Source organism: Astyanax mexicanus, chromosome 24 (assembly GCF_023375975.1).
Source record: "Astyanax mexicanus isolate ESR-SI-001 chromosome 24, AstMex3_surface, whole genome shotgun sequence".
Taxonomy (NCBI): Eukaryota; Metazoa; Chordata; class Actinopteri; order Characiformes; family Acestrorhamphidae; genus Astyanax; species Astyanax mexicanus.
The window spans coordinates 6,789,385-6,801,905 of NC_064431.1; the positions used below are offsets into that span (position 1 = coordinate 6,789,385).

The 12,521-nt window shown below is 36.0% G+C and overlaps 1 protein-coding gene across 1 annotated transcript in view; it reads left to right on the forward strand.

Moving 5' to 3' along the window:
• Window positions 1–7,452: 7,452 nt before the first annotated feature.
• The window catches only part of slc41a1 (solute carrier family 41 member 1), a 38,783-nt gene continuing 33,714 nt past the window's right edge, over window positions 7,453–12,521 (forward strand). The window contains exons 1-2 of the mRNA XM_007251400.4: window positions 7,453–7,808; window positions 8,894–10,102. Coding sequence (XP_007251462.2) covers window positions 9,635–10,102 — 468 coding nt within the window. The 5' untranslated portion in view covers window positions 7,453–7,808; window positions 8,894–9,634. The remainder of the gene's footprint in view (window positions 7,809–8,893; window positions 10,103–12,521) is intronic.

Genomic DNA, 12,521 nt, shown 5'->3' on the forward strand with positions numbered 1-12,521 from the left:
CAGTTAGCACATAGTGTATCTGTGCACCATCCAGTTCCTCATAAATTGATCAGCTGAAACCTTTGAATGGCATATCAAGTGAAAGGCCTTTAAGTATTGCCAATACAATAGGGGAAAAAGCCAAAGGATGGACTGGGAGTGAGGTTCAGGGATGGACTGACCATAGAAACTACAGAAACGATTCCCAGTGAGAGGGTCACTTTATTGAGCTAAAAAAAAGGCCTAATTCAGGTATTCTCGGCCATGTCCCCAATGATGTATATTCCCTTTTCAGAGTAATCCTCAAAAGTGAACAAACATTTCCAAGATTGAATGTTAAACAAGAAAAGGTCCAAACTATTCCAGAATAATAGAAACAATAAAAAACGAAGAAAAACACAATGATTCATTCAGGATATAAAACTTAAAGTTGACATATTAGGTCTATGAGCCACACAAAACATGTTCATAAAGTTATTTGCAGAAAATCACTCAATCAGCTCTATCACAATGAGCCATTTAAGGGCTCTGTCACTTTTATGCAAATAAGCTAAGCCCCATGTTTACCACATGTTAATGTTAGCTTGTGCTAAATGGCAAAACACAAGCAAGCTAGTTCATGCTTGACTGCGATTGAAACACAAAGATCATTATTAGAAAGCACTTACTGTACATCTCCCTCATTTGCTGGCTTGCCATGGAGAGAAGGTACAGATTCTTCCTTCAGATGAAGTCTGCTGGATAATCCTGCTGTGTACCAAAATTAACAAAATGGCCTTTCTTTAACTGATCTATTCTTGGGGCTCTGGTGTGGGTTGTCCACTTTAATAATGAATATTGTGACATTTTAAATATATATATATATATATATATATATATATATATATATATATATATATATATATATATTGTGATATATAGAAGTTATCTGATTCCAAAGTGCAGAAAAGATACTTTGTAATATGGTATCTGGTTATTCTGATTAACGTCGTAAAATGGAAACTATCAGTAGAAAGAAATTTTAAAAGTTTGCTTTGCAGAAAAAAAGTGACCTGCTAAAAAATCTACTTTACTGTATCTACAATATCTACTAATATACAGTATCTCCCTAAAAGCATTAATGGGAGCGTAGATTCAGATCCTTTAAATAAATGTTGATTTGATGACAGAATTTAACCATTAGTCAAAGGCTTATTAGGCAACGTTAAATAACAGCTGTTCTACACTTAAAGTTTTTTCATAATCAACCTTAAAAAATTTAATACAACCAAAATATTCATGTTTATTCAGTGTTCTTTGTTATTAGGCAATGCTCAGCAAAAGGTGTTTACCCCAATAATAATCATAATAGTCATAAAAGTTAAAATTATTATTTTAAGTCAATTTCTGCACTGCAGAAGCTACAAGAGGAATAAAAACAGTATATACATATTTAACTATTTTAAAAAGTTATATTTTAAAACCACCACAACGTTAAAATTCTGACATTGGAGATCAACAATGTTTCAATGTATTACAGATGGAAAAATTAACATTGATTCAACGTCCTTCAACGTTGCTATCTGGGACCTTACAATGTTCATATTGTGTAAGATGTTTTTGAAGAACTGTGCTGTTTTCTCATCATCCAGTCACTTCCAGCCTTTTCCTGGAATTCCGGGGAAATTGCATTTTGCTGTTTTTGGTAAACACGTTCGACGCCTGAGCTGAAAAACTCACACCTGCTGACCTTTCACCTTTTCTTTCAGTTGTCATGGTGAACCAGTGAAAAGCACACCAGTGACAATACAGTGGAACTTTCCTCTGAGACTAAGATCAGATCTAGGGGTTGTCTCGGGACACAGAACGAGAGGAACCATGCAGCCGTGACCAACACTGCTGCACTGCCAAGAGGCGATCCCTGTGTGAGAGCACTTACTCTCAAAAACGCAAATTATAAATCTGAAATGTATAGCAGGGATTATTAACCTTCTTAACTCCTCTAAAACTATATCAAAACATTAAATAGTCCTAAAATGACAATAATGTTGTTTATCTCAAGAATTTCTGGGACAATAGCAGAGATGTTATTGTTATTTGCAGAGGTGGAAAGTAATGAATTACATTTACTCAAGTTACTGTAATTGAGTAGATTTTATGAGTAATTTGTCATTTTTAAAGTAGTTTTTAAAATAGGTAATTTTACTTTTACTCAAGTACATTTTGACACAAGTAATTTACTTTGCTACATTGGAAAACTCCCAATTACTGAGTAAAAAATAAAATGCTGGGAAACAAAAACAATTGCCATGGATGCTCGCGCGTGGAATAACGAGGCAACAACGTCCTCATGCAATACAAAATGTGCCCCACCGGACAGAGCTGTCAGCTTTCAAAACTTCCACATCAAACCTGAGAAAGAGTGTGGTGTTAAATATTTTTATCATTAAACAATCTGCTTAAATGTTAAAAAAAAAACATTTAAATAGCAGTTAAAGCACAGCAATTGCAAGTTAAAATATAATAATGAACTGTAAAACTATAAAAATACGGTTTATAGTTACATATATGGCTACAACTTTTTAGCAGTAAAGAAAAAAAATGGATCATAGAAAACTATGCCACTTGTTCTTGAAAATGTTTTATGGGGGGGTCTGAACAAATACTACCTGAAAGGTCCAAATTATTATGTGAAATAATAGTTTATTAAAAACAAAAAGATATGATTTTTTTTACATAAAAAAATTAAAAGTAACTATGTTTAAATTGAGTACTTTTTTACTTTTACTCGAGTAGATTTTTAGAGGGGTACTTTTACTTTTACTTGAGTAGAATTTTAGCAGAGTAAAGGTACTTTTCCTTAATTACATTTTTTCTGTACTTTTTCCACCTCTGGATACTGGATGACATTATCAGTATATTGCATCATATATCAAGTATCTCAGAAGCACTCTATTGTGATATTGTTATCGTGAGCACCTTATTGTACCAAGAGATGCCCTATGTGCCCTAATAGAAAGAAAATCCCCTTATAACTTATAAAGACTATTGTATAAAATATAAATAATGTAATGTAAAAATAATATAACGTAGTAAAGTGTTAATCAATTATCTGAGGTGCTGTTAACTTGAGTTTTTTGAAGCTGGTAACTCTTGGTCTTCCTCTTCTGGGCTAGTCCTGATGAAAGCCAGTTTCATCATGCCGTTTTGGATGGTCTTTGAGACTGAAAAGTAGTTCTTGCCATAATATTAGGATTAGAACACTACCATATTTTATGTACTATAAGGCGCACTGCATTATAAGGCATACTATCAATAAATGTCTATTTTTATACATAAAGCGCACCGGATTATAAGCCGCATTGTATGTCACTAGTAAGGCGGGGTGGGGGGGGGGGGGTAATTTTTTTTTCTTCTAATTTAGCAGGTAAAGCTAAGATAAGTCAAGTAAAAAACTAAACTGTAATTAATAAAATAAACGAGTCAGACAAGTCAAACGAGTGCTGGATGATAATCAGATTTTTCTACTGTTTATTTGGGTGAGTAAAGTGCTTCAGTTTATTTATAGTAAGCTTAGATTTCCAGATTTCCACTAAAGCTCAAGCCAGGGTTACCAGCAGGCTACAGGCCGATAATATTCACCTCTAAACGGCCAAAGAACTAGCACATAGCACGGTTAGCGGCTAATGCTAATACTGCTGGGGAACTAAATTGAAACTCCTGTATAACACGGTACTCTAGCTAGTAGCTTTACAGCTCCTTACAACCTGACTGGTAAAATTCATACATAATATTATAACCAGATTATAAGGTGCACTGATGATTTTGGAAAAATTAAAGGATTCTATATGCACCTTACAGTGCGAAAAATACGGTACTCAAATAGTCAAATAGAGCTATTCACTGTATACCTGTAACTCTACCTCTTTACAACTTTACAAATGATGCTCTCAAACACTTTATTAAGAGACAAGAAATTCATGTAATTAACTATTGATGAGTTCAGCACAGCTGTTAACTGAAAGCCTGAATTCCAGGTGACTCTACCTCATAAAGCTGACTGAGAAAATCCAGCCAAGATGTGCAAAACTGTCTCTATCTAAGCAGGAGGTGCTACTTTAAAGAATTTAAAATATTATTACACATATTTTGGTTTGTTTATCAATGCAGAACATTTACTGGTACTACACAATTTTATAAACAACTCTTACTTAGCTTAATTCAGTGTAACTATTTCATGATACACTGTATATAATAAAATACGCACACCCCTTATTCCCATTAATGGAATATTACAGGTAAATGTGTTTGGGATCTCACTCTCTTGCCTGAAGCCTCTGGCTCTTTGAACAGTAATCCCACAGCTGAACTGGTTATTGTCCTGTATCTTGGGAATGGGTGTGACAATCAACATTTCTGGCAACCTTCTGAAGTTGATCTAATCAGACGTGCCCGGGTGGAGGTGGAGGGCCCTTCAAAATGCAGTAAACTGTAAACTGCAGGGTTTCTGGTTGGGAACGTCAGAGTGGCTCACTGAGGGATCACTGCTTCCTGCTGAACTGGTATGGGTGCCAGTATAACCCTCAGGATTACAAGAAGGAAGTTCCACTGAAATGGTGACAAAAGCTATAAATACAGTGGGAACTCAAAACAACTCTAAAGCAACACCAACAAATTAGATCTAAAAAATTGAATCACATCTTAAAATGACCACATGCTCTGAATTGAAGTGGTATTAGGTGAGTTCTAGCGCAGGTGGAGGTCCATGCCTGTATTTTTCCCTCAACAAAATGTGGTTTATATACAAAAACCTGTAAACAAAAATGTTTACATTGTTTTCTGTTGAATTCCTGTTTTAATATTTGTAAAAATGTAATAGAAATATATTATAGTTTTTATTATAAGTTTAATCTCAATATTTGTTGCAGTAAAACAATTTAAAATGAAGTAATAGCAAACCCAAAAGCAGGTGATAAACATGGCTTTATTGTTATTGGGAAATTGTGTATTTTAAACAAAGAATGTCAATGATTAGTAGGACAAATCTTTACAAAAATAGCTTTCTGTTCTAAGATTGGCTAGAAGCCATTTGATACTTAATAACAGCCAATCTGCTATACAGCCTTTTTTTTTTTCATTTTTAACAGCAAAATATACAGTTGCTTGCAAGTTTGTTAACACTTTAGAATTTTTTACATTTCTCCATAAATGCAACCTAAAACATCATCAGATTTTTACACAAGTCCTAAAAGTAGATGAAGAGAAATAAGTTAAACAAATAAGACGAAATATTATACTTGTTAATTTATTTTTTGTGGAAAATGTTCCAATATTACATATTTGTAAGTGGTAAAAGTATATGAACCTCTATGATTAGCAGTTCATTTGAAGGTGAAATTAGAGTCAGGTGTTTTCAATCAATGAGATAGCAAACAGGTGTGAGTGGGCGGAGCCTGTTTTATTCAAAGAACAGGGATGTATAAAATTGTGGTCTTTACAATGTATGTTTGTGGAAGTGCATTATGGCACAAACAAAGGAAATACCTAAGGACCTCAGAAAAAAGAGTTGCTGATGCTAATCATGCAGAAAAAAGGCTACAATCTGTAAATAGTTTGGACTTCACTAATTCAGAGAAAGACTGATAGATTGTGTACAAATGAAGAAAATTAAAGACAATTGTTACTCCCCCAGAAGTGGTCAACCAGCAAAGACCCAAGAACAAGGCATGTAATAGTCAGCAATGTCACAAAGGACCCCAGGGTATCTTCTAAGCAACTGAAGGCCTCTCTCACATTGGCTATTGTTAATGTTTATGAGTCCCCCAACAGGAGAACCCTGAAAAACTACAGTGTCCATGGCACTGCTCTACAAAAAGAACATTGCTGCTCATCTGCAGTTTGCTAAACATCACGTGGGCATGCCAGAAGACTATTGGAAGAATGTAATGTGAATCAATAAGACCAAAATACAACTTTTTGGTTTAACTGAAAAGTGTTATTTGGAGAAAGGAAAACACTGCATTAAAGGATGGAAACCATAAACCATCTTTGAAACATGGTGGTGGTAGTATTATGGTTGAGCCAGTTTTGCTGCATGTGGCCAAGGACGGCTTGCCATCATTGATGGAAACATGATTTTTGATCTCAGAACATCTGTCCATGAACTGAATCTCAAGTTGGGTCATGCAGCAAGACAATGTCCCTAAGCACACAGGTCATTCTACCAAAGAAATGTTAAGGGAGAATAAAGTTAATGTTTAGTAATGGCCAAGTCATTGCTGAACTTAATCCAAAATAAATAATGTTGAAGGACTTGAAGAGAGTTAAAGCTGTTCTGTATGAAAGAATGGGCTTTAAAATTCCTCCAGGCTGTAATTTCTCCAGTAATTTTACAGGAAACTCTTTAAACTAGCAACCAAACTTACAGATTTCACAGGAAACATATGTTTTTGAGAAAAAATGCTGAAGGTTATTAATAGAAAAAATGCTAAAATTGGCGTCTTGTTTTAGAACCATTTTAAAATTTAGAACTATTTTTTTTTATTTTTGCAGAGTAAAAAAACAAGCACTAAAACTATTTAAATGTAGAATTGTAAAACCCTAGAGCTGTTGTTGAATCAATCTTTTTTTTACAGAAAAAAACTTAAACTATAATTAGAAATTACATATCCATTCTATTAAAAATAACTTATTTTAATTTTCCTTGAAAAAAACATAGTAACTAAATTAATTATTAAAAAATAAAACTATGTAAAATGAAACGATAATAAATTCTAGTGCAGATGCTAAACTTTGACTTTATTTTCACATGTGTGTTTTGCTGTTACTGTCACTGGAACAATGTGTATTTTGTACAAATACATGTTAAATTTCACAGGAAACTATTCTGTTAGTAGGAAAATCCTAAAAATTGTTTCCTGTTCTAGGACTGGCTGGAATCAATTTTATATTACCAACAGCCAATCTTTTTTTTTTTTTTTTTTTTTACAGAATAACTGACTATTATTATTAGTTTTTCTTAGGAAATAACTGACAAACAAATAACTAAATTCATTTGTAAAATAAATAAACTACTAGTCAAAAATAAAACTGAAAGTGGTGAACCTTTTATTTTCACTCGAAAAAAAAAATATTTTATACAAATATTTATTTTTTTATTTAGTCGGAAAGAAGTTTGTTTTATTAAAGATTGCTAAAGAGTACGGTAGTAAAAAAAATCCTGTTCTTAAATTTGCTTTTTTTACAGAAAAAAATTGTAAACATGAAATTTGAAATAAAATAAAAATAATTAATAAATAAATAAATAAATAAAAATCTATAAAATGTGTCTCCTGATCAGGGATTGGCCACCGGCTCACAATCACTCACCCTCAGCCCGCCCAGTTCTAGCGCAGGGGGCGGGGCTTCTCAGAGAGCGGTGGGGGGAAAAAAGACCACTGTGCTGTTCTTTTGGCTTTACCGCCTTACCCGCCTCCCTCTGATTGGTCGAGCAGATCGTAATTGTGAAGGAACAGCCAGTCACGGAGAGAAGCAGCCATTCGTAGGGGTCTGGAGGGCGGGACTAAGGCGGAATACGGGTGGAGAAGTGAAATAAGGCGCTTTCTTGCCGTTTTTCCCCGCCTGACCGCTTCCTCCGCAGGGCAGTGGTGTGTGTGGGTGCTCGGTGTTCGCGGCGTGTCAGTCGCAGAGATGTGACCGTGGGCGGGCGGGCAGGAGCGGCAGCTTTAACCGGGGGTTACTGATTAATCCAGCAGCGCGGAGACCAGCCTACATAAAGACCTGCGGGCGGACCGAGCAGCACTGTGACAGCGGCGGCTCTCCATTCAGCGCTCCAGCCTGTAGAGGAGGAGGTGAGTGCTGAGTTCTGGCTCAGAATCACGCTTTTATCTTTTTAATTTAGCTTTAATGTCATTAATTTCATCTATTGTGGGATTCTGGACAGCTTGGCTTGGCTTAGGTAGCTAACTGTTATTTATAATGTTTTTAATTTTTTTTTAAATACATTTAAAATAATTTAATTCAAGCTTAATTCCAGTTATTATCTTAACCTAGCTAGATAACTATATGTGATAAAAAAAAAAAAAACTAAACAGACTGTTAGTATGTTTGTTTATTTATTTATTTATTTATGTGTTTGTGTTATTTTTAATGTTTTTTAGAAAATGACCTCTCTAATAGATGGCTGTCCTAAGTAATGAATGAACATGAAGTTTGTTTGTTTTTTGCACACACTATTTTTTTAAACCTAGCTAAGGTAACTTATGTGATTTAAAAAAAAAACTTGCCTAAATATTTTTGTTTTCTTATTTTCAATATTTTTTATTTTACTTATTTTCTAATAGCTGTCTGTCTTAACTGTTCTATTGATTGAGTATTAAGTTTGCTGCTTTTGGCACACAATCATTATTTTCACACATATAAATATATATATATATTTGCATTATGTGTTGAACTCCAGCTTATTATGCTGTTTTAAAGCGAATAAAAAAAACCCTTATTGCAGCAGCCAGTGTTAACCTAGCTAATTTACGCCATCCAGGCCAGTGTTTGGGCTGAGTTTGATGATCAGACTACTAAGTAGGGATTTGGTTTCCCTGCTGGAGGTCATTTAGTTTTAGGTTGTAGTTGGCTGAAAAGTTCCTAAAGGTCTGTAGAAATCCTAATCGCATAGTTAAATGTTTTTTTGCAACCTATATAAATAAGTAGTGTCTTAATCTACAGAGCTACAGTTTAAGGGGTTTCCTGATGTGTTTCCAAAGTGTTTCTGGGGTAAATTTATAACCCAGCTAATCCACCATTGGACCTGATTCCAAAAGCCCTTCAAACAAGCCATTCTAACTACTGCTTCTATTGCTGCTGCTGCTGTTGCTGGTAAACTTTTATTTTCCGTCCACACAAGCTGATATGGTGTCCTTTTTTTATTTCCTCTTGGCAGGTTGGTGACGGGACAAGCCGACCTTATCTCGCTCACGCATTTCTGAGGGGTTTGTAATAGTAGCCCGGCTCCACAGACCTTTAAATACATCTCTGAAAGTCTTTCAACACCACGTGGTGTAAAGTGAGCCACAGGCCAGGCTGACTGGGCAGAGCTGCTTGGGACCTTTTCAGAGAAGACTTGACAGGAACAGAGCAGTGTGGGCCTGAGAGAGAGAGAGAGAGAAAGAAAGAAAGAGAGAGAGAGAGGGAGGAAAAAAATCTACCACAAACTACTGAGAAACTTCAATCTGCAAAACTTCTTCTACTTCTCCGTTTCTACTGATCTGTTCTCGAGATATTGCTCTGCACCTGTGAGGGTGAGAAGATATCTTCAGATATCTTATTCTGAGCTTGGCTTCCACTGCCTGCGTCGGTTGAAATGCATCTTTCATTCGTTCGTTTGTCTTAAACGAGAGAACTGTAGTGAATGGGGAACATAATTTGTATGCTGCCCAAGTTCAGGCAGGATCTTAAGCAAGCCCGAAGAGGGGTAATGCACCTGCCTCTTTTGCTCAACCTGTAGTTACGAAGAGTTCCAGGAGCTGGAGGGCCCAGAGCGCTGCGTCTTTCATGGGATAGATCGGCTGTGCAGATCAGGCTTAATCACTCTGGTCAGAAGAAGGAAAGCTGTGAAAAGTGCAGTCCAGCCTATTTCTCCCCCAGTTTCTTTGTTCTAAACTTTAAACTTCAAGGCTTCCGCATGGTACTCTGGTCGAAAGAGCAAGACAAACTGTCCACCGACATGTCCACCGGGACGGAGAGAATAGAGATGAAGAAGGAGGGAGCGCCGCCGGCCTACCACCACTCCAATGGGTCCGTCCACCCGGTCATCCTGCCCGGCGACCCCGACGAGAGGCAGCCCAACGCCGGAGAGTACGAGCTCACAGAGGTTACCTCTTTCTCGGACCGGGCCGAGCAAGAGAACGACCATTCCGAAATGGTGGTCATTGACTGTCGGGCCAATGCCAAGGGGCAGAGGGAGGAGGACGCTCTCTTGGAGAACGCCAGCCAAAGCAACGAAAGTGATGACACAAGCACGGACCAAAGCCCAGTGCCACCGGCTCCTCTGAAGGAGACATCCTTCTCCATCGGACTCCAGGTCGTGTTCCCTTTCCTGCTGGCGGGGTTTGGAACAGTGGCCGCTGGCATGGTCCTCGACATAGTTCAAGTGAGTAACTCATTTCATTTCAGTATCCAGTGGCCCCCTATTAGGCTGGAAGCCCCCTGCATGTTGCGTAATGATTCGTAAGGCTGTATCAGATGTTGTAATTTACTCATCGCCCTTTAGTCTGATGGGTTGTTGATGGTTACCAGTGCAGACTTGAGGTAATCACAAAAAAGAAAACCTGCCTTCTCAACTCTTACAATAGAGAAGAATTTGTTACACCTAGATGCAAGATTAACACTTATTTAAAGGGAAACTTCACCATTAACTGTTCAGTTTTTTTTTTAATCTGCTTTATGATTTGATGAGATGCATTCCTAGTTGTTTAATGTGTGACATGCTTTGTTTTTTGAGAATTTTTTCTTTACAGTAGTGTTTGGAACCAATGGGAAGCAATGACTGCAACAGAATTTTAGCAATTTTAATTCATGTGTTCAAAGTAAATCCATGGTAAATTTGATAGAATAGGCTTTTGTTGAGACGTCTTTATTGTTTATCTTAAAACTTTGATCTCGAGTATCAGGCATAAGTTGCTTCTTTAGCCATTAAGCTCTTTAGGTATTGAACAGTTCTCAGATTTGTGGTAGTAAGTCATTTTTTACTTCAACATCCAAATAATTGGAGTAATTTTCATAAAATAGGCTTTTGTTGAGACGTCTTTGGACTTGAGTGTATATTTCCAGTATGAATGCCTTTGGAAAGTATGTTTAAGGCCAAACTTTTATCTCAAAACTTTGGTCTCAGGTCTCAGGCTTGAGTTGTTGTAGCATCTTTAGTCATTAAGCTCTTCAGGTATTGATTAGTACTCAGATTTAAGGTAGTTTTTTACTTTATCTAAATAATTTATCTAAATAATTAATGTGAGGAAAAGAATGGTGCAATTCCCCCTTTTAAAATTTTACATTCAGTCAGTTTTATATTCAGTCATATCCTTCCAAAAATGTGACTCAACTGACGGACTAACTTGTTTAATAATTAAATATTTAAAATTGTACGGAATAGAAGCACCAAATGCATAATCCAGAATCAAGCTTCGCCTGTGTTCATGCACTTGGTGGCCTGTGCTGTAGCTATCATATGGCTCAGTATCAAAAGTTGGGCAGGTGTTGAGTGTCGGGGTGTTTACATAACAGGTTATGCCATACAAGCACTTAGAATGTGCTGGTCCGTGCGGAAAGCTTCGTGAGAGCGTGCTTTAGACTAGAACATGCTTATTTTACAGTGCAGTGCTGTAGTGTGTTACAGTACACTACACTAATAGTACTCTAAAACTGTAAAGTTTACACTGTAGTTTAAGCAGCTAAGACTAGCTTTTACTAGCTTTTAGCTTTTACTAGTTTTTTTAGTGTGCAGTAGGGGTGTGCCATATTGTATCGTACACGATAATATCGTCAACATTTTTAATATCGTGAATGATATAATACCCTAAAATATCGTGCCATATATCCATCCCATTTCCCAGTATATATCTAGTAGAGACAGATTAAATCTGTCCAGTATCATTTATTTTACTTTAATCCTGGATATATGGAGATATTTGAAGTGCATTATTATTACTATCATGACATTCTGGATCATTGACTTCTGTTACAAATCTGATAAAATTCTTGTATTTTTTAATATCTCACTTAGGCGTGTGCAATATTATATTGTATGTAAAACAAATGTTTTTGCAGTGTATAGTGTATTTTTGAAATAATTTTTTTACATTGTTATATCGCCAAGAGTATCGTTATCGCGAAAATATCATGAAATATCGTGATATTATTTTAGGGCCATATCGCCCACCCCTAGTGTGCAGTATTAAACTATGCTATTGTTTTTATTTGGTAGTAAGGGATAGTTTTCCTGGAGATTCAGCCTAGTCTTCTATATCGGTGGTAAATCTATTTTTTGGTTTGTTTTAGTCTTTGCTTTGCCTTTATTTAAGTCTGGGAAACAGGCTTCTTATGTTTATTGGAATGAACACCGGAAGATGACCCATTTTTACAGCTCTAAAATAATTTTTTGCAATTCAGAACTTCCCAGGCTATTTTTGTTTTTATTTGTAGTATTGAACTGTTTACCAAACTGTAGTTAATAAGCACTGAATAACTTGTTTATTTGTTCTTAACATCGATTTCCAGTCATTACAACACTCCTCACCTGTAATGTTTGTTTTCTCTGAGTTAGCGCAGTAGATTTCAGTCAGTGTTGGCAACTTATAGAATATAACATTTTTTTACTGAAATAAATCAATTATAACAGTAATTTTAACACCAGGTATGCACGCAATTTATTTTAGCATTGTGACATGTGAAATGGTCACATTGTAAAATATGCAGTGTCAAAAGGTAAATTACATTAAACGCATAAAGCTGCAACATGCTTGGTTACAAAAGATCAGTTTGCACTATTCTCATTTTTTATGGCATATCCACAC